At 42.6% G+C, this 23,595-nt stretch overlaps 1 protein-coding gene across 1 annotated transcript in view; it reads right to left on the bottom strand.

The window, feature by feature from the left end:
• Window positions 1-20,662, bottom strand: part of LOC307027019 (sialate O-acetylesterase-like) — a gene marked incomplete at its 5' end in the record, with an annotated part of 43,869 nt that extends 23,207 nt beyond the window's left edge. The window contains 9 exon segments of the mRNA XM_079695199.1: window positions 6,825-6,958; window positions 7,044-7,141; window positions 8,726-8,829; window positions 8,833-8,894; window positions 9,681-9,819; window positions 10,078-10,212; window positions 12,855-12,874; window positions 20,538-20,655; window positions 20,657-20,662. Coding sequence (XP_079551325.1) covers window positions 6,825-6,958; window positions 7,044-7,141; window positions 8,726-8,829; window positions 8,833-8,894; window positions 9,681-9,819; window positions 10,078-10,212; window positions 12,855-12,874; window positions 20,538-20,655; window positions 20,657-20,662 — 816 coding nt within the window.
• Between the last annotated feature and the right edge of the window lie 2,933 nt (window positions 20,663-23,595).

Genomic DNA, 23,595 nt, shown 5'->3' on the forward strand with positions numbered 1-23,595 from the left:
CACAGTGGTTGTGTCATTTTCTTCGCCGTTTTCTGGATTTGCTGCCATCATCATGATTCTCTGTTGTCCGTCGTATGTCTGGTGGAGTGGTATCTGGCCTGGAAACTGGATTATCAGCCCATCTGGTGTGCATAGTATTCTCGCTCCTGATTTTACGAGCAGGTCTCTCCCCATCAGATTTATGGGACAGTTTGGGGCATAGAGGAAAGGATGTTGCAGGAGCTGCTTCCCAATTTTTGTGACCAATGGTAATGTATATCTCTGTACATCAATTTTTCCCGAGTATCCAACTGTTTTGAGGGTATGATTTGAGAGTGGTGGTGGTTTTCCCTTCAATCTTGTCAAACAGGTAGCTGTGGCTCCTGTGTCCACCATCATTTCCACCTTCTCCCCCTCAATCTCACAGGTGACCATTGGTTCATCTTGGGCTGGAATTACATCACCTGTGATTGGATCCTCTGGGCCTCCTCATACATATGGACCACTCCAAGCTGTCAGAGGCATCTGGTTCATGTTTGGCACCCCTCCTCCTCCTGGTTGTCCCTGAACTCCTCTGCCTCCACTAGGCCCTCCCCTCTGTTGATACTGTGAAGGCATGTACATGGGTGCTTGTGGCTGTAGTTGGACAGGGGTATACACAGGCGGTTGCTGTGCTTGGGGATGATACTGTTGTGTCTGGGGCTGTTGAAATTGCGTAGGGTTGTATTGTAAAGATGGTGGTGGGTATTGTGTTTGTTGATTTGGACAATCTCTAGCCCAATGGCCCGGCTGACCGCATAAGTAGCATCCCTCAAACCGGAAAACTCTTCCTCTGCCTCTTCCTTGGAAACCTCCTCTACCTCTTTGTTGGTTCTGCATCTGATTTTCTGGCACTATCTGAGTTTGAACTGTTTGAGGCGTCTGCACTTCTTTCTCTGTTAGTATGACTTTTGCTGTTACAGCTGGCATCTGCCTTGTCAATTTCTTGTTTGTATTAGCTTCGTTATCTTTCTCAGCTACCTGCATCTTCAATAGTCTTTTCGCCAGTTTCTTTGTGTCTTCATCGTCTTCCACCATTGTTTCCTGGTATTTCATGTCGTGGTGTATGAGATTTAATCTCCATTCTTCTGGGAGTTTAGCTTCCAATCCCACGACATCTCCCAGGCTTGCCTGCACTGATTTGGGAAGGGCTTTTATGACTGCGTTCTTCCACAACATTATGACAGCTGGCGAAGTGTCATGTCGTTCTCCAGTGCAGTCCTCCCACACTCCTTCACATTTCTTCAGGAAGGCATGCATGCATGTCTTCCCCAGGCTCTTTTCTCAGGCTGTTGAGGGCATGTAAACTGCGTGTTGTTGGGTAAATGTGACGAATGGCAGCCCAATACCTCGACCGGATTTTGTTGAATGAAATATCATCTGGAGAGTTGGTGCATTTAGCCTTGGAATCCACTGTTCTTGCCTCTAGTCTTCCCTCTATCCTTCCAAGCAATGCCCTCATGTCTCCCAAGCACAGGTGGTCTTGGACTGTGTATTTCTCCAGATCATTCACCCACTTCTGTCCTCCTTGGGTGAGTGGAGGTAGTTTGGCCACTAAAGATTCCATGTCCCTGTGAGTCCATGGTTGGTAATCAAATCCTCTTCCAGCCGCTATCAATGGCATGGAGGTATGTACTCCTGTCCTGGTTCTTTGAGAGGTCTTGTTTTTTTTTGTTTTTGGGCATGTCCCAGAGTAATGTTGCTCATTTTCGTCACTACTAGTATTCTCAGGAGGAGATGCAAAACCGCGTTGTTGCTGTGACTGTTCATGATATGGGGAGTGTACACTGGTCTCCGACTGTGCACCGTCGTCATCTTCCTGTCCTTTCGAATAGTCAGGAGAGTAGTTTGTTCGGCGTGTTGTTTGTGATTTTCCCCATGTTTCTGTTATTTGTAGTTTTCTTTCTTCCTTTTCTTTGTCCTGTCCATGTTTTTCTACCATCATCTCCCGGAATTTCTCCTCTTCTTGTTGCTTTTGTTTGTCCTGTTGCACTCTGGACTTTTCCTGATCATCCATCCCTGTGTTTTTTGGTGGTAGCAGAGAGAAAATCGGCATGTCCGAACCTGCCATAGATGATGCCTCAGCACTGGGAGGTTTCTTGTTGGGCTGGAATGACATAGGTGTTCGTAATGTGTTTTGCGGAAGTTGATGCTGTCTAGTCATGTCCTTCAATTCTTGCATTTCGTGTTTGAAAATCTCCCGCAGCTGGTCAGATTTACTGTGAAGCATTCTTACTTCATAGTCCAATTCTTTAACACTTCTTTCTGTGGGGACATCGTCGAACTTCAATATTCCTCCTGAAACAGTAAAAGTTGGGGCTTGTACTGAGGCTTGAGAGAACAGTTCTGATTCCGTTATGTAAGGAGGAGGTTTCTGAGGCAGGTCTGGATAGAGCTTTGGAGTTTGGATTATTGGAACATCTTCTATTTTTTCCGCTGTGTGTTCCTGTTCTAGCGGATTTGGTTTTTTAACGACGTGCATGTTTGCCGTCACTGTTACAGAACACTTTAAATGGAGCATCAGACTTGTAACATGTACTTTTCTTATCTCCGCTTTGTTCATAGCAATCTTTGCAGGTCCATACCAGGAGGGTTGTCCGGCTTTGATCCATGCTTGTTGCTCTCGCAGGTATTCTCCATTCTCATGGTCAATTACAGATTGTCTATGGGCTTTCGTTGGTTCAGGCTGATTATCTGCTGGAAGCAGTCCTCTCGTTTGCCACTGTTCCAACAGTTTCTTATATTGGGTCCATGTCTTCCATCTAAGATTTGGAACTGTTGTAGCATCTGATCTGATTTTTACCCTTTCCTTAATATCTGCAGTTGTGCATGGTTCTGCGTCTGGTCTCAACTTAGTGTCTTTAAGTGACATGTTCTCTTCTTATTCGAATGAAATTATGAAGTTTATCAAGGATTGAAGCACTAATCCTCCGACTAGCACCTTTGTTCCTGATTTTAATATCCTATGTCATCCGATCTTAACTTTAAATCAGGTTTTTATTTTTAAAAAAAAAATTTAATTTTTTTTTAAAAATATTATTAAAGTAAATTAAAATATAAAAATTTTGCAAATTCTAAATTGTTTAAAAAAAAAAAAAATTTGCAAATTTTAAATTGTTAAAAATAAAAATTGTACAGTGTACAGTATAGTTTTGACTTTGAAATATGAATTTGGTTCAAATTCACAATGTTATGGTGTTTCCGCTATTTGGGTAATAATTCTGTACTACCACCAGAGTGCGCTATTTTAAATTCCAGCTTAATCCACTTGGGAATAGCTGTTTCAAAACTGACTCGTTTTTAACAAGGAGAAACTTAGTTTCCTCAAAAATATCTTTAAAATAGGAATTCACACTATGGTTAAACAACACAACACATAACCGCCAAAACACATTTGCAAAGAAGAATATTCACAATGTTATGGTGTTTCCGCTATTTGGGTAATAATTCTGTACTACCACCAGAGTGCGCTATTTTAAATTCCAGCTTAATCCACTAGGGAATAGCTGTTTCAAAACTGACTCGTTTTTAACAAGGAGAAACTTAGTTTCCTCAAAAATATCTTTAAAATAGGAATTTACACCAAGGTTAAACAACACAACACATAACCGCCAAAACACATTTGCAAAGAAGAATATTTCAAAAACCGCCAAAACACATTTGCCAGCAGCAATATTTCAAAAACCGCCAAAACACATTTGCCAGCAGGAATATTTCAAAAACCGCCAAAACACATTTGCCAGCAGGAATATTTCAAAAACCGCCAAAACACATTTGCCAGCAGCAATACTTCAAATCTTTGGAAATACAACAATCCTTCCCTCTAATATCCAAAAATTGATTCAGCCTTCTAGTTTCAACTGTGACAAGAAGTATTATTCGTTCTTCACAAGATGGAGGTCAGGAAAATGCCTCATTGGAGTGAAACCAGCTGCATAAGAACAAAGAAAGGAGTGCTTTGAATTAGCATTTCACGAAATGGCGATTGCCCTGTCTTTGTTTTTCCACATGTGGGGTGTAAACAAGATGGCACCCGATTATTTCGCACTCTGACCTGTAGACAAAGAGATTTGTCCATGCGGCTCTCAGGTGGGAGTTTAAACAATGGCTAGGTGATCTTTAAACGAACAGTAACAAAGTAAACCACTGGTGTGGTATCATAAACCCTGAAATACAAGCCAAAACAACACTTAGTTTAAAATAACAACATTTCTATCTAGTTTACTATGAAAAAATGGGCTTTATCTTATTGATATCATCACTTAAAGTTAGGAACCCTTACGCACTAGCTATAAACCTGTTCACGTAATATTTGACTTTATAGTCGACTATGGGCTTTATCTTATTGATATCATCACTTAAAGTTAGGAACCCTTACGCACTAGCTATAAACCTGTTCACGTAATATTTGACTTTATAGTCGACTATGGTTAACTGTTGCTATTTGGACACGCCAAACTGGGACTAATATGGAGACCTATCAGCCACTGATAATAGACCGTTGTCTTATTACTGCACTGCTGCTGTAACTCCGATTACCGTAACCCACCCGCAATATCTTTTTTTAAACAGAACAGTTTTAACCACTGATAAAGGCCTAGACCTTAACCAAGCCTTTCTTGAAAAGGACTTTCTTCACTGACTTCGGTCTTAGCCCTTAGCTGATTCACTATGCCCCGCTGGTTTTCACTTTCTCGGCCCTTAACCGATTCGCTATGTCTCTAGATCTTAACAAAAAGTCGTCAAATGGGCTATATACCCTTACGTCATAGGCTAACTAACTATTAATCGTAACAAGAGACACCCATGTGAAAGCAGCAAGGCACCTATCCGAAGTACAATGTCCACACACTATATATTTAAAATTCAACACCCACACGTGGTTAATAGCATGCAGGGTTAATGGAACAAAAGAAAATGTGAACTCACCCTGCCTGTGACAAAACAACGCCTCGTGGTTTTAGAGTGATTATTTTATCAATTTGGGTTGTTTTAACATTAAAATGCACAGCTATTTTCAGGATCAGCCGGCTGCCATCAAACACACAAATCTAACTTTGCCTAGTTTAACTAGTGAAGAATCTTTGTCATAACAGGCATCTTCTTACCGATTGATTTGAGCTCTTGTGTGTCGAATGGCTGCAAGCGTCTCCAGGAAAAAGCCGGTTGGTTTTCTCTCCTCGGTCAGCGAGATCACGTCAGGGAAGTCACCAGATTGTTAACTGTGTTCGTTATTCTCCCGTCCAGGAGAGAAGCTTTAAAATAGGAGACTAAATGGAGTCTCTGTGAAAGTTCAATTGGGTACTTTAATTAAAAAAGGCGCGGTAGTGTTACAGACAGAATATTGTTCAGTCAGACAAACAGCTGTGATGCGCTCCTCGATAGGGAAGAGAAGAGCCTGGATCTCTCCTCTCCGGTGGTTTATATATGGTGTGCTGGCTCCTCCCCGCCAGCCGGCTCGCCTCGTCTCCAATGTCCGTTGTTGCATTTAAACAGAGGATTGGTTCTTTTCACATTCAATATATGCTTAACACGCCGTTTCTCCTCATATTCTCTTTCATCACTTTTCATTTAACACATTCTAAACGCTGTAATCAATACTCTAAACAATACTTCTCGGCTCGTTTGGTTTCCGGTCATTCCGGATGTTGTCACATGCTACTCTCGTCTGTAAACAATGTATTCAAATAAACTGTACCTTCATTTAATATTCAGCATGGTAGTATCTCGACATCTATAGTTTTAGTGTTAAATCAGTAGGCTTCGGTTTGCACCACTCCATATCATTTCGCTACTAAATTCACCTCTTCAGGAAATCGTATATTAGCCACATGCTAAATGCTAACCGGAGATGAAGGATTTTCAGAATAAAAGCTTAACTGCTTGTGCACAAGAATTTCTGTTTTTTCAGTATAAAAGAGCATTAAAACTGACGGCATGTTTAAACTACATTTCCCCATTAAAACATTGATTTTAATTTCTAACACCTTTAAAGCTAATAATTGGGCAGTTTGATGTTTGTAGAGGTGTATGTATTGGGTTAAAGTGGTGGCAGCCTGCAGTCTCTCTTTAGCTGATCTAATGAAGGTAAACGTAGGTATGGCAGTGCATAAAAGGCCCTGGGCGCCGCTGGTACTGTACTTCTCGGAGGCTGCTGTGTTATTAGTCCCGCTAGCTCCTGATGCTGCAGCGAGTTCATTAAGTGAATGAGGTTTTATTTCTATAAAACTGCTGTAGGCAGCAGGCACTGTGAGAGTCACTGACATGAATTCATAGATAAAGGCAGACTGGTTTACAGACTCTCCTAATTTGCCGATCCGATGCTTAAACAAATAGCTGTACACCCCTGGTCGAAATGTCCTTAAAATGTACTCAAATAATGTACAGTGTACTGCCGTCATTTCCAAACAAAACTTTCTGTAATTAAATGGCGGTCTCCTGCGTGCTACTTCCTTTTCACTGGAAACGTTCTCATGGTAACGAGAAAGTAAGTCTTGCTTACGAGAAAACTTTTCCTGTTATCCCGACTTTTTTTCAAGTCCCTTTAGGGCTCCATAGTTTTTTGCTATTCGGTGGAAGGAATGAATACAACATTAAACCAACTTTAACACATTTCATTTTTCATGTTTAAATAAGTGCTGGGCAGTGAATATTATTTATGTAAATGTTATAATTTGTGTGTGGATTTTGAAAACTGATTGATAAATATTTTTGAAAAAATTATATTTTGTAAGTGATACAGTAAAGACCAAAATATAGTGTGGTGTAATTGTGTTTTTTAAACTAAACTACTCAAAATAACATACCTGGACAAATCCAAAAGGGAAATCGGGAGCTGTCTGGCCGCCTGAGCCCTGATGAAACGCCATCCTCCAGTCATCAATCATAGCAGGGAAGGAACAGTTGTACTTCTTCTGATGATAGATATAATTTGCCTCCCCTTAGAGACACAACACAAACACAACACTTTTATATGCGTAACGTGTTGGTTATACTGAACACCTGATACATGCAGCCCGTCCTACCTTGGTACCAGATGGCTCCTTTGATGGTCATGTTGAGCAGCAGGTGGATCATTGCATTCCACAAGACGGAATTCTCTCTATGACTGGAATAATGTTCTCTAAAAGTAACAATAATTTGGTTGAGAGCAGGAGAGAAAATGTATTACACTTGTTTATCTTCAAATTTATTTTCTCTTTGTGCCTCCCTGTCTTGTTTTATTTCCTGTCTTTGTATTGTTTCCTGCCTTATAAATTGTTTGCCTTGAGAGGTATAATACAAAGCCAGATTAGTGGGTTAGTGATGTATGTCGAGCCTGTTTTCCGTACTACGAAGGTGGTTGTCTTTTTACTGTAGCTAAATAACCATGGCAACTTACGCTTCCCCGGACCAGGTTAGGTTCAGAGTTTAGGCTTGAATATGGCAAATACAGCTGTTCAACTAGCTGATTTGGAAAACCGTAACATTTACCCATAAGCTACACCCTCCAGAAAAACGCGATTCTGCGATCGCAGAATTTACCGCATAATCAGCAAAATGGCGCATATTTTTAAAAGGCCGCATATTTATCAAAAGGCCGCATAATCCCCGCATTTTTTCACACAAAGTTGCGAAGAAAAAAGTTAACTCGTCTTGAAGTGACGTCATCAGCTCGCGCATCACAGAATGTAAACAACACTTAGAGTGAACGTGTGGAGCTCACACGATAGAGAAAACACCAAGATGAAAATATCTAATCCATCTCATTTACCGACGAACATTTCTACTAAAGACCGGGCAAAAAGTGGGGGGAAACTATTCTGCACCCCGTGCAACTGTGTGTTGGAGCATAAGAGAACATCGACGTGACGACCCACTTTGATTCATTCAAACATTCGAAAATGCTTTCTGCTGCTGCGGACAAGAAAGCCAAACAACTCACGTTCACCGAGGCATCAACCTCCAAAACACTTTCGAGGGCTACAAGAAACGAAGTGAGTAGCCTACAAGATTGAAGCTGGTCAGATAACGAACGAGTAAATGAAAACAGAATGAGGCGGAGAAGTGTGAGTGGGGGGTGTGTGTGTGTGTGTGTGTGTGTGTGTGTGTGTGTGTGTGTGAGATTAAAATAGCCCAATTGCTTTTACAATAAATAAACATTGAATTGGTTTAATTTAATAGTAAAGGGGTTTAACGTTAGTGGCAGGTTGTGTGTGAGAGAGAATAAGTAAGACAGCCCAATATTTAAAACATTTTTGATTATTTTTTCCCGCATATTTAGCATATTTCCGCATATTTCGCAACTTCCCGGAATTTCACCGCATAAAATCACATAAAAACCCCGCATGTTTAATCGCATAATCAAGGATTTTAGCCCGCATAATCAAAGAAAGAATTTAGCCCGCATAATCAAGGATTTTAGCCCGCATAATCAAAGAATTTAGCCCGCATAATCAAGGAATTTAGCCCGCATAATCAAGGATTTTTGCCCGCGTTTTTCTGGAGGGTCTAATGAGGTTTAAGTTTTATGTAATCAGAATAGTGGGATCCGCATTTAAATATATAAAAGTCTATGACCCATAGCACTACGTTGGAAGGGCACTAGCTAGAGGGCATAATATATCTTTGCAAAGGAAATAAAACATTGACTGGTTAATCTATGCGTGTAAACATTGAATTAAATATCAATGTGGTTTGAGAATCAATACAGTAAATGATTCTGTACCTGCTCTTTGACTCAAGTAGTAGTCCCCACTGCTGTAGTGCTCTTGCAGAGGACCAGGCTTCGATAGGTGTGCCCCCCCAACTGCTCTCCACCAGTCCTATGGGCTACTGCAGCTTATCAAACAAATTACGCCCAAAGAGCCAGCACACTGCAGAGAATCCTGCCAGATCTGGAAATACAATTCTATGCTAATCAGTCAATCAACAAATCCAAAAAGGTGGTATATAACACACATAATAAGAAACATTGTAAGTATGTGTTCTTTACTTTATCCAATGTAATGTACATGACACACCCTCCTGTTCTTTAACCTAACACTTCACTAGCTTGGATTCATGTGTATACATGTTTCTATTACAAAGCATTTCAATCCGGCTCAGTTGCATTGAAAGTGGACCTATCATGCTATATTTGAATAATATAGTGTAGGACCATACCTATATAAGGCATATTTATACTTTTTATTTTTCAAAATACCAAACAGATCATGCGTTTTAGCAATTCCTCATTTCGCTCAATTTAACACTGTCTTTGCATGGGCTGATTCTGTGAGAACAGCACCATCTACAGGCCTGGCATATGTACTACAGCGTCTCCAGCACTTTCGAACGGCAATGTCCATGGCTGTCTCCTCCTGATTGGTGGAGTTGGCCCAATAGCTGTAGCGCCACTTCTGTGACGTCACACAAGTGTTCAAATCTGGATCAGTCTGTATCAGATCCGTTGCAGCCCCGTTTTTAGAGATTTGGGTATGGAGGAAAATAGAGAGGGTTGTGGTTTCTGAAACTTGGTGAGTTCCCTGGAACACCGGGGACACATATTCATGTAAAAAAGCCCTACAAAAGTGCATTTTGCATGATAGGTCACCTTTAAGTAAACCAACTAAACCATTAAGATGGAAACACAGATTTAAACAATTTTATAAGAAAACAAATAAAACAATAATTCAACCCACTTGCTAGCTCCACAGACCAGGGAATTTGGATGTCAATCAAATCAGTTTGCTCAGTTTCACTCTTTTTCAGGGATGCCATAAAAGTCCTCACATGAGGATAATGTGCTGCACGCTTCAGCTCCTCTGATGCATTGACAATCTTTTGGAGAAAAAATAAAATAGTCAGAGTCAGAGTCAGAGTCAGAGTCAGAGTCACACACACACACACACACACACACACACACACACACACACACACACACACACACACACACACACACACACACACACACACACACACACACACACACACACACACACACACACACACACACACACACACACACACACACACACACACACACACACACACACACACACACACACACACACACACACAAATAAATAGTTAACTAACTTGAGATACTTCAAACAGCATGTTGCTCTGCCCTCCACACAGCCAAACGTCTCCAAACAGCACATCTGTCAGAACAGCTGTGATGTTCTGCACGGCTGCAGTCACATTGTAGGGACCTCCAGCTTCAACAGGGTCTAGAGCAGGGGTGTCAAACTCATTTTAGCTCAGGGGCCACATGGAGGAAAATCTATTCCCAAGTGGGCCGGAGCGGTAAAATCATAGCATAATAACAAAAAAAATGACGACAACTTCAGATTGTTTTCTTTGTTTAAGTTTAGTGAACTTTAGTGCAATAACAGTACAAGCACATTTAGACTTGGCGTATCAACAAAAAGCCATACAACAACATTAAGTCATATACTGGGAATGAACAAAATACAAAAACTCTTCTCAAATAACTAATTTGTCATTTTAACATATTAATCCTGTACTAACTCACCAAATGATTGAGACAAATTGAGGTAGAAACTTTTCAAGAGGGTTGAGTTACTTACTTCCTGCCTTGTAGGCTACATTACTTATTGATAAATAAAAGCTGTGCAATGCATGAACAATTTCAACAAACCTAACTTATGAACTGAAGTTACTGTCATTATTACAGTAAATCACACACTGTTCACTTTCTTTCAATCTGCACAGAAGACAATCATTTTTTAGATAACTATATCAGGGTGCAGTGTCTTATGCAGCATTTTAAGTTGGGTTACCCACTGTTGTTTTTGCTCCTGAAACCTGGCATCTTTTAGCTTTCACAAGTGCATCAATATCAGGGGTCAAAGCCTGAGTGGCAGCCAATTTCAGGATGTCATTTAAGTGCTTGTGCGTGAGCCTTGAGCGCAGCTTTGTTTTATTGATGCTCATTACAGAGAAAACTTGCTCACAAATATACGTGGTTCCAAACATGCACAACACTTTTGCAGCAAGGGCTGTCAAGTTGGGGTAACCTGGCAAAAGATACTGATAAAATGTGTCTAAGCCAGCTGCAGCAAATTTCCCCTTCAAATCTGAGTCACACTGCAAGTCTATTATTTCAAGTTGAATGTTGACGGGCAGATCAGAGGCATTCGCGGTGAATGGCGAGCAGAAAACTTTGAAGTCTTTCTCCAGTTCACCAAAAATCTGAAAGCGTTGCTCAAACTCCCGCAATAGTCCTATTAGTTTATCTTTGAACCGCTTCATGTCTGCGACATGTTGGGTATCGCACACATTTTTCAGACAAGGAAAGTGCGCTGCATCACCTCCCGCGAGCTGCGTCTCCCACAATGACAGCTTCAACTTGAACGCACATACGCTGTCATAATACTGCGTTACAACTTTGTTGCGCCCCTGCAGCATTGTGTTCAAGTTATTCAAGTGCTCTGTAACATCCACCATGAACGCAAGATCCTGCATCCATTCTTTGGACTTAAATTCTAACACTGGTCTGCCTTTTTGTTTCATGAATTGTTCAATTTCCTCTCGTAAATCAAAGAAACGCCTCAGCACAATGCCTCGGCTTAACCATCTTACCTCGGTGTGGTAAGGCAGGCCGTAGTTGTGGTCTTTATCTCTGAGAAGGTTGTCAAACTGACGGTGATTCAAGCCTCTTGATCGGATGAAATTAACAGTTTGGACGACCACCTTCATGACGTTATCCATCTTTAATGACTTGCAACACAATGCCTCCTGGTGCAAAATACAGTGAAAAGTCCAAAAATCACGTCCTCCATTTGCAGTCTGCACTTTTTCCCTGAATTTCGTCACAACACCTGCTTTTTTCCCGATCATTGAAGGCGCACCGTCTGTAGCCACGCTGACAGCGCGTGACCAGTCCACTCCGACTCTGTCCAGGGCACCCTCGAGTGTGTTGAAAATATCAGCCGCTGTCGTGGTATCCGTCATCGGCACCAACTCCACAAACTCCTCGGTTACGGTCAAAGTATCATCAACTCCGCGGATGAATATGGCCAGTTGCGCAACATCTGTAATGTCCGTGCTTTCATCAATTGCAACTGAAAACGCAATAAACGACTTAACTTTGCGCTTCAATTGGCTGTCCAAATCCTCCGAAAGATCAGAAATCCTGTGTGCAACTGTGTTTCTTGTCAGGCTGATATTTTCAAAAGCTTGACGCTTTTCAGGGCACACAATCTCTGCAGCTGTCAGCATGCATGTCTTCACAAATTCACCCTCGCTAAATGGTTTTGAAGCCACTGCAATTTCATTAGCAATAAGGTAGCTGGCTTTCACTGCAGCATCGCCGATTTCTCGGCTATGAGTAAACACAGACTGCTGTTTTTTCAGACCCGCCAGCAATTCCTTCACCTTTTCGCTTCTCTGTTTTCCTTTCAAGTTATCATATTTGTCGGCATGTTGAGTCTCATAGTGGCGACGAAGGTTATATTCTTTCAGCACTGAAACGTGCTGCGAACAAACCAAACACACGGGTTTCCCATTCACTTCCGTGAATAAATAGGAGGATGACCATTTTTCTTGGAAAACTCTGCACTCTGTGTCCACTTTTCTCTTTTTTGATAGCGACATTTTGGGGAGTGAGGAAGCCAAGCACGATAGACTGTAAACACAGGATTACTTCCTCAGCCCCGTTATACATAGTTTGCTCGCTTCACATAATTGCTATTGCGACACCCAGTGGACACATTTAGAACAGCAGTTTCTTTCATTGAAAAATTGCAGCTCTTTTTATTTTTTATACTTTCCAAAATCATCTCGCGGGCCGGATTAAACTTGTTCACGGGCCTGATCCGGCCCGCGGGCCGTACGTTTGACACCCCTGGTAGAGTGACCCGCCAGGTACCTGTAAAGACAGTCAGTGACACTTAGGGCTCTTCTAATTTCCCAATTGTGTGCACGCTGGGCTCATTCCTCTGGCACTTGACCCGGAAATCTATCTCATTAATCCATCTTGGATGAACCTCAATTTGTAAAATGCATCTCAGGGAGAGGGGAGTGAGGAGGTACACCAGTGAATAATCTAAAACCATGGTCTCTAAAAATGTAAATGGTCAATCAAGTGCATTTATAAAGTGCTTTTCCAGTCAGCATTAACACTCACTTATACAGAGGAAGAGGCTAAGATACAAGGTGCCACCTGCTCAGGGAGACTAACAATCACACACTGTTGGTGGTGCCAATCAGGAGAAAAGTCCCACAGACACTTTGACATGTTGTCTGAAGAAACTGGGGATCAAACCACATTATTTAAGATGACCAAATGCACATTCAAACTTTCTGACGTTTGTTTAGCGCCTAACAAGGCACTGTTATCGTTAAATGAAGGCCATGGGTTACATCTAAGTCAAATTTGACCATCAAGACATGATTTTAAAAGTGCAAATAGCTGAGACAGAGAGAGAGAGGGAAAGAAAGAGAGGGAGGGGGAACTGAAAGCTGTAAAAACGGGTTATCCTGTGTTACAGCCGCTGCCTTCCTGGGGCTGTTAATTCTGTTTGTGTGTGTGTGTGTGTGTATGTGTCTGTGTGTACATGAGCTGCGCAGTTCCTCCGATGCCACTGGTCGTCCCGCCCTCGCAACATCCTAACCGGTGATTGGATAGACGTCATCCAATCTCCGCCCTCTTCCGGCACGTCTTGCGGGGGAGGAGTACAAAGGCGGGGAACGGAGATCATTCGGGAGGCTCTGTGTTGGGAGACAGGCGCCTCTAGCCTCTTGATACTTTACTCGTTGTGTTTATGCTATTAGCTCCCCTGTAATCCGTAGACTACTTAGCAGAGTGCAAGTAGTGTGTTGTGCCTCTTATTGTGTTGTGTTTATAATTGTGAGTTTACACCCAGGTGATTAGCACTTGTTGATCAGCTGTTAGTATTTGTGTAACGTGTTAGCTTAGACCAGTGGTTCTCAAACTTTTTCTGTCAGGCCCCCCCTTTGGAGAAAAAAAAAAGTCGGGCCCCCCCAAAACGAATAATCAGGCTCAGTGGCGGCGCCAGAGATTTATTTTGGGGGTGCTGTGGGGTAGCTTGACGTTTCATAGAGGGTGCTCAAACATTTAGGGTTTCCCATTAATGTACCGGTCGCTACAGTGGAATTTTCTACTGCAACAATCCCCACGCAAATACACAACGTACCCGCGACTGTTACAATGAAGGCTCGATATTCAGCTCACGGCATATAGGTGTAAGCAGGGATAAAGTGCTATTTTTATAGGTGGTGTGTGGACGTCACATAGGGGGGTCCGGGGGCAAGCTTCCCCGGGAAGATTTATTTTTAAATATTGAAGTTAAAAGCATCAATCTGGTGCACTTTGAGAGCGAAAGGAAGAGATCTATGGATACATCTCTCAACACCCATATGAAACAGAACTGTAAACAGATTTACTTTGGATATTTTACAAACCACCCTTTTAAACTTTATTCTTGTTTTACTGTCATATAGTATTTCATACCTGTTTTTCATTTATTCTCTTATTTTTTTATAACTATAATGATCATATACACGTGTGCCTCGGAAATAATTATTTACATTAATGGTGACCAAAACATTTGAGACCCACTGAGATAACACTGAGAGAGTCCTTTAGCTCTCAGTCTGACAGGAGAGGACTCTCCTCCACTTTGTTGTTGAAAAAACTCCTTATATCCGTTAGCGTAGCTCGCTAGCACCAGAAGCTAACAACAACGATCTCCAGTACCGGTGCGCTCTCTCTCTCTCACGCGCACACAAAATGGCTCATTCCACACACACACACAGAGCCAAGCTTTAATGAAACAGAGACCCAGACGTAATAGTACTGTACTGCATCATATTATTTTCGAATCAATAATTTTTCAAATTATGAATTTTTTTTTTTTTTTTTAATCTTTTTTTTTTTTTTTTATAACCATTTTTCCTCCTCGTCTCTCGCGCCCCCCCTGGCATGCCTCTGCGCCCACCAGGGGGGGCGCGCCCCCCACTTTGAGAACCACTGGCTTAGACCCAGGTGATTAGCACCTGTTGACCAGCTGCAGCTGTGTGTGTGCAGCCTTCCTCATTTCCATTTGTGCCACGTCTAACGTGAGGTTTTGTTTCTTTGTAACTCTCTTTTGGAGTCCTCTTTTGTTGGTGGTTAGACCATCCGTTTTGGTTCATTTTAGGCTGTTTGCCTGTCTTTTTGTTGCCACCTGCTGTAATAAAGCCACTTATCATTTTTACCAATTCCACTCTAGTCGTGTTGTTCCCTTTGGTACCCCTAGCCCAATAGGGAACATAACACGTGGGGGCTCGTCCGGGATATTTAAATTAATTCCTGGGGTTATAGGTGGTTTTGTTATAGCAACAAACATTTTTTGTAATACGTGTGGGCAGTACACCCAAGAATGGCGTCCTTCACCTTAGAGTCGTTCTTAGTTTGGCCGTCCTATGAGGAGCTGGACCGGTGTAAGAAGGACGATTTGATAGAGATAGCGCGGCACTTCAGTCTTGTGGTAAGTCGGCAGATGTTAAAAGAGGAGTTGAAGGCATTGGTAGTGGATGAGATGGTGAGAAAAATGTGTGTGCGTGTGCGCGTGTGCGCGTGTGTGCTTGTGTGCGTGTGTGTGTGTGTGTGTGTGTGGGGGGGGGGTACTGGCTGTACCCGCTGAGCTCCCAGGGTCTAACGTTTTAACTGAAGACCTGTTAAGTCAGAGGCAGGCGGCGGAGTTTACATTTAGCCAAGAAAAGAGTGATGGCAGCGAGGGGGGCGAGCCGTGTGAAGCATGTCCACCCTCTCCTGTTGGCAGTACAGATTCCCGGGAAGGGAATAAACTCAAAGTCCGTCTCGCCCTGCTCCAGTGGGAAGCTAAAGACAGGGAGCAAGACCGGCAGTTTCAGTTAGAAATAAGGAAAATCGAGGCAGATAAGGAAGTCCGGATCCGGATACGGCAGATGGAGCTAGACTCCGAACTGCGCGCATCCGGTGTTGTTGGCAATCCTAGAGAAAGCTTTCCACTTCATTCTCATCCACCTGCCTTCAATGTAGGTAAGAATATTTCATTAGTGCCAGTTTTCCGTGAAACTGAGGTGGATGCATATTTTGGTGCGTTTGAACGCATTGCAGCGGCACTACAGTGGTCGACTGAAGCCTGGGCTCTGTTAGTGCAGTGTAAACTTCACGGGAGAGCTCAGGAGGCGGTTGCTGCTCTTTCGCTGGAGGATAGCCTAAGTTACGACCTGGTGAAGCGTGCCATACTTAGGGTGTACGAGCTAGTTCCTGAAGCTTATCGGCAGAAGTTTAGGAACCACAGACAGGGTTCTAATCAAACACATGTTGAGTTTGCCAGGGAGAAGGGGATGTTGTTGACAAAGTGGATTGATTCGTGTAACGCCGCAGAGTATGCTGCTTTAAAATAATTCATTCTCATGGAAGAATTTAAGAGGGGGTTGCCTGACCGCATTGTGGGATATATAAACGAACAGAAAGTACAGGTTCTCTCCGCAGCTGCTGTACTGGCTGATGAATATGTGCTAACGCATAAATCGGTGTTCTCGAGAGACCTCGCCGTATGCCAGGTGCACCTGTTGGTCACCCAGCGAAAGCTTTCACTGTAAATAAAGAGGGGGAGAGAGTGCTACTATTGTCATCAGTCTGGACATGTTATTGCTAACTGCACGATCCTCAAACGTAACGAGCAGCCACCAAGCATGACCCGGCCGAAAGGCATTGGTTTAATTAATGCGGAGTCACCCAATATTTCTTCCTCTGACTATGATGAAGAAATAGATCCCTGCTTTAAGCCTTTTGTGTTCGAGGGGTTGATATCATTAACAGGTGAGTCGGATGATCAGAGACCCATACGCATCCTACGAGACACTGGAGGTTCACAGTCAGTGATTGTGGCCTCTGCCCTGCCATTCTCCGACCAATCAGCGTGTGGGTATGGATCGATGTTATGTGGCATTGAAATGGGTTATGTGCCCCGGCCCGTACACAATGTACATGTACAATCTAAATTAATCACTGGATTTTTCCCTGTTGCTGTGTGCCCAGCATTACCTATACGGGGTATAGTTTTCCTAATGGGAAATGACATTGCAGGAGGTAAGGTAACTCCTGCACTTGAAATATTGGATTCTCCTCAGCCTGTATTGCCTGAAATAACACCTGCCAACATTTTCCCCATTTGTGCTGTCACCCGCACGCAGGCGCCTAAGAGTGACTCGGAGGTGTCATTAAATGATACTATGTTTGGGACATTGCTTACAGAGGACAAGATGCCGGAGGAAAAGCCAGACTAGGTGGTTTCCGCTTTCCTTGCCGTGGCCGCTGCGCCACCGCAACCTGCCAGCCCAGCTGTTGACGGTTCGACACTACCGGTAACCCGAGAGCGTCTACTCGCTGCGCAGAGGGCTGATCCGACGCTTGCGAAGTGTTTCGAGCAGGTGGTGAGTAATAACAAAGCAAGGGGTGAGAAGGTAGCTTATGTGCTGGATAAGGAGATATTAGTGCGTCAATGGTCCTTCACTGCCACTGCTGAAGCTGACTGGAGTGTAGTGCATCAGGTAGTTGTGCTGGCGCCATACCGTCAACATGTACTATCTGTAGCGCATGAGAGTCAATGGTCGGGACACTTGGGCGTGACTAAAACTTATCAGATCGTTCTCAAACATTTCTTTTGGCCAGGTTTAAAGAAGGATGTCTCTAGCTTTTGCCGCTGCTGTCATGTGTGCCAGGTTGTCGGTAAGCCTAATCAGAAAATTCCGCAAGCTCCGTTACATCCCATACCGGCTATAGGTGAGCCCTTTGACAGGGTGTTGATAGATTGTGTTGGCCCTTTACCACGTACAAAAACGGGTCAACAGTATTTACTCACAATTATGTGTACGTCCACTCGTTTCCCGGAAGCTATTCCGCTGCGTAGCATTACTTCCGCTGCTGTAGTTAAGGCGTTGACAAAGTTATTTTCCACATTTGGAATACCGCGTGTAATTCCGAGTGACCAAGGGACACATTTTAAATCCAAGTTGTTCAAACAGGTCCTCCAAACACTGCGGGTGAAAACATGTTATTTCCAGTGCGTATCACCCAGAGTCGCAGGGTGCGTTAGAACGGTGGCATCAGACCCTAAAAAGCATGCTGCGGAAATACTGTATGGAAACGGAAAAAAACTGGGATGAGGGAATTCCCTTCGTTTTGTTCGCAGCTCGTGAAGCTGTTCAGGAATCATTAGGATTCAGTCCCGCAGAGCTTGTTTTCGGACATACGCCCCGCGGTCCCCTTAAAATCTTACATCAGGCCTATTCAACTGGCGGCCCAGAACCAACTCCCGGGTGGCCCAGCCTCCCGTACCCAAATTCCTACACTAGTACAGACCATGAACGCAACACTCCGCGTTGCATAGAAACCACCAAACCACAACGCAGCACGTTTTTTGAAAGTGCATCTAGTGGTGCTAGTAACGGTGGTCCTATGATAGCAACTCTAAAACATGTCTCTCAACTCTGAAGCGTAAACAGAGACAAAACGGTCATTGATCTTGTGGAGCAGATCCAAGTCAAGCTGGACCTTTTCGCGACCGACTTGAGCACGGGTCGGATGCTGCATTTTCCGACGCTCCCCAAACACATCACATCTCCGGCACAAATCACGGATGTGATGACAGATTTCATTGCGAGGTTGAAAGAGAACTTTGCCGGTCGATTGGATGGACTTGCTCTGCCCACAGAGGTGATGGGCTTTGCCAGAGACCCCTTCACTGTTGCAGAAGAGGGGGACGCATCAACCAGAGCAAAGGAAGTGGTCCCCTGCATCGACAAGGGGAAATATACACTGGAACTTATTGACATGCAGCGCACTAACGGGCCAGCGAAGTTTTGGAGTGATGTCAAAAAACGGCAGTTCCCTAACGTTCAGAAAGTAGCGATCTGTGTGCTCAGTATGTTTGGATCAACATACACATGTGAATCAAGCTTTTCACACATGAACTCAATCAAAAGTAGCACTTGCTGCTCCCTGACTGACAGCACTTTTCACCAATGTCTTAGGATTGCATTGATATCCTATGAGCCAAAAATCACTGCTCTTGTTCAAAACAAAAAATGTCCCTTCTCCCATTGAGAAAGTCAGCGATGACAAATCACAAATGAGGTGACAGTAAGCACCTAGTTTACTATAGTAGACGTGTAGTGTAGTATTCATTCATATAGTTACCCGTATCCCTTGTTATGGGTTTGTGCACTGAAGGGTAACTTGACAGTTCTTTATGTATTCATTTAAATGCACTTTGTAATGTGACCAAAACGTATGATTTTTTTGATATTACTTGAAAAGTGAAAAAATAGTATTGCTACAGTACTACCTCTTTGTGTTGCATTGCTCTTTAGCTGTTTTTTTTGTATGTCAGGAAATGTATTAAGACTGCTTGTATTCAGTAAATGCACTTTGTGATGTGCTTGGTTCAAAAAAGATAACCTGAATATTTGACTTCTAAAGCAAACAAATGTAATGCTACAACTGTGCACTTTTTTTCAGATTCTGTTAAATTAATGCTAATTTGTTTTGTTTTTATGCACTTTTTGACCTACCTTTGTTAGATGAACAATGAATAAAAATTGCATGTTTTTCATCGCAGTAATATGTGTTTGTTTAAAATGTGTCACTACCCGCTTTTTACAGGCCGCTGAATGTCTGGCCCAGCTGAATTTTGTAGTTATAAAATCTGGCCCAACTGAATGTGTAGTTGAATAGCCCTGGCTTAAACCCAGGTGATTAGCACCTGTTGATCAGCTGTTAGCATTTGTGTAACGTGTTAGCTTAGACCCAGGTGATTAGCACCTGTTGACCAGCTGCAGCTGTGTGTGTGCAGCCTTCCTCATTTCCATTTGTGCCACGTGTAACGTGAGGTTTTGTTTCTTTGTAACTCTCTTTTGGAGTCCTCTTTTGTTGATGGTTAGACCATCCGTTTTGGTTCATTTTAGGCTGTTTGCCTGTCTTTTTGTTGCCACCTCCTGTAATAAAGCCACTTATAATTTTTACCAATTCCACTCTTGTCATGTTGTTCCCTTTGGTACCCCTAGCCCAATAGGGAACATAACATCCTGTCATGCTTCCCTCAGCTGTCTTTGCTTTGGCGCCTTCAACACTATACCCTTGATCACATTCATCTATCTTCTCACCATATTGATAGTTTCAATTAAACTTAGCCTAATACTTGTCTTATTTTATTTTAAGTAAATCCCTTACATGGCCTCCCTCCTTGTCATGTAACCTGAACCAGTTTTTGACAGAGACCAAATTACTGAAAGCTGTTACCTTTTGACTCTTATTATAGTAAAGCAACATCCCCTCCTTTAAACACCTGTTACTATTTCAACTACTTAAAAACTTCTACTATATCAGGTCACAACCTAACTGTCTGAATAGGGGTTACAGCTCTGAGCATGCAGTCTTTTCCCACCATCACTCCCCAAACAGGATCATTCAGTTAAACCTGTTTGGTAGCCTATGGTTGTCAGCATGAAAACATCTGAAATAAACTGGTTTTACTTACCGTTTGTTACAGTGGCCTGTGAGATGTTCTGTTGCTTTTGTCCTAACAAGGTGAATTTCACCTGTGCCCCCTCGGATCCATAGCCCCACACTACAGCTCTTTCTGGAGACTTCTGCACATGGCATGTGGTCTTTATAGTAGGAGGCAAAGCGCAGGACCCCATTTACACACACACATAAACATGGTGAGAAAACAATAATAAGCGAGTGCAGAATAATTAAAATAACAATACATAAATTAGGGATTTTGGAGACATCGTAAGTAAGTGCAATTGCAAATATGCCTTTTTGTTTATGTTTGAAAACAGGGTATAAGCAGGAATCCTGAAGTCAATGTAATACCTTTTAAGACCTTTTTTAAGACCCTTTCCATACATTTTAAGACCTCATCGCCACTTCGAGCTTTGACCGGTTACATTGGCGACACACTTTACCTCACATTTACTACAGTATTAACTGTCCTTCCTCCTTACCTTCCAACCATTTGGACGCAAACTTGCTTTTCCCCATAACTATGTTGTTTAACAACCGGGGTAATCGGGCCTTTGCGCTATCAAGCATTGAGCGTGCGATGTCCTTTCAGATGACGGCAAATCCAACGGGATGCCATAAATAAACTACACAGAATCACACTACACACCTACGCAATGATTACATTCAGGTAAACTTTAAAATACAAACTCTTTGGAAAATGTATCTACTTCTTGAAAACAAGCTACAAAATGTAATACCTTGGAAAATGCCGTTTAATATTTTTTTAATAGCCTACATTTTCGCTAAATTGATTTATCAACTTTTAATACTTTTTAAGACCCCGCGGACACCCCGGAAAATAATAACGCAGTAACATTTTGACACGGCCAGAAGTTATAGTATAGGTTAATGCTGACAAAACGATACTCACCACAGTCGTGAATAGAAGCTGCAACCAGTATAAAAGCAACACAAAGTGTTATCGCCATGACGACAAGATGATTTCCAGGTTAACTAAAAGCTGTAAAGTCACTCAGACTGAGCTTACGTGATGAAGTATCAAACGGTAAACTAACTCGTGATTTATACAAACGCAGTGGCGACTGGCGAGCCGTGACTTGCAGTGTCTTTTATACCTAAGAGGCTTCTCAATTCTTAAATTTCCCCTCCTCGACTCCCCTCCCTGCTGAAAAAACCAGCTTAGACCAACAAGGCTGGCAGCCAGTCAATATTAGGCTGGATTAGTTGGCTGGTTAAGAGGGGTTTTGGACACTTTAGCCGGTCAGGATAGCTGGTTTGGTCACAGTGGTCTAGCTGGTCACCATTAGCTGGTCAGGATGGCTGGTAAAAGCTGGTGGTCACAGTGATCTAGCCCAGGGGTTCCCAAAGTGGGGGTCGCAAGACCCCGAGTGGGGGTCGCAAGATGATTACAAAATTAAAGTGGAAAATTAAAAAAAATATATATAAAAAAAAATTGATTAATTTTTTTTATTATTTAATTAAAAAATTTTTTATTAATAATAACGTTTGCGTAGACATTTTCAGGGGCGGACTAGTGAGGCAATAATGACACTCCCGCGAGAGTGCGGAAAACTGAAATGAATTCACTATTAATTCGACAGGGGGTCGCCAGTCTCTGGCACTGTTATTTTGGGGGTCGCGGGCTGAAAAGCTTGGGAACCCCTGGTCTAGCTGGTCAGGATTGCTGGTTTGGTCACAGTGGTCTAGCTGGTTACCATTAGCTGGTCAGGATGGCTGGTAAAAGCTGGTGGTCACAGTGGTCAAGCTGATCAGGATAGTTGGTTTGGTCACAGTGGTCTAGCTGGTTACCATTAGCTGGTCGGGATGGCTTCGCGTCGGGCCCAACCACGCCCCTTAGCTGTGATATAATGAGCATATACCACGGCCTGTCGTGAGCTATTGCTTAAATATATGCTATATTTTATTAACATCAGTATGTACTTTATAGATCCACTTCGAGTGTTTTTCTCTGCACCGGAAAAAAATTAATTTTAAAATTAAACCGCATATTATATCAACTATATCAGCGCCACACCTGCGTAACACATGGTGCCTCTTGTCTGAACAATTGTTTAAGCGATTTGTAATCTATTCTTGTCGACTTGCAGCCTAAATACAAAGATAACTCCACTCTCCTACCACTGCTTACCTCTAATGAGCCTTGGTAGAACTAGTGTCCGAGTCATGGGGTACAGAACGGACTGAAGACATGTGGAACAGAGCACAGGCTAGGACCTTGCGAAGGTTCATTTTTGTGTTGAATTCGTGTGTCAATTTAGCCCTTCGTAAGGCACTCGTGAGGGCATCTTGTTATCATCTGTGCCATCGGCCATTCACCCCGATCAGAGTGAGGGTGAATGCCCGATGGCCCCGATGATAACACGAAGATGACACGACTTGACAAGATGCCCTCACGAGTGCCTTACGAAGTTGCCGCTCACGAAGTTGCTGCCGTAGCCTGAGAAACTCCACTGGCGGTCATACGATGGCTTAGATGCACTCACGAATGGCCCGATATTGCTACGATCACAGCCGAATTTGAAAATGTCCTTTATCGTGTGTCCATCGGGTGTCAATTTCGGGACAGTGTGACAGGGGCTTAAGGGCCTACACAGTTGTTGGGTCATTCCTAGCATTCGGTGCCATTTCAGCTAGGGTATTCAAAAATAAAAAACATAATTTTCCATGTTTTCTTTTTTATTTAATCTGAATGATGGCTTGTTAAAGTATAAGAAAAATATTTTGGTCACGCTCAGGATATTATGCTTAATTTTATTTATTTTTACCATCCCCAGTTACTGTGGGTGCACCCTGTTACTGTGACAAATAGTAACAAGGTGGACGGTAACAGGGTGGACATTTTATGCTAAACTTGGCTATTGCTACATGTGTGATTATAATCAAGCTAGCACTTGGTGACAACAGAAACATATATTTGATAAATCTATTCACCATATTTTCTAAATGTAAAACAAATGATCAGTTCCACTAAAAATGAGCATAACAGGGTGGACATTTTATGCTTTACCGCAATAGTTAAGTTCTTTAAAACATTAGAAAAACGT

Source organism: Notothenia rossii, assembly GCF_949606895.1.
Source record: "Notothenia rossii genome assembly, contig: scaffold_192, whole genome shotgun sequence".
In the NCBI taxonomy this organism is placed as follows: Eukaryota; Metazoa; Chordata; class Actinopteri; order Perciformes; family Nototheniidae; genus Notothenia; species Notothenia rossii.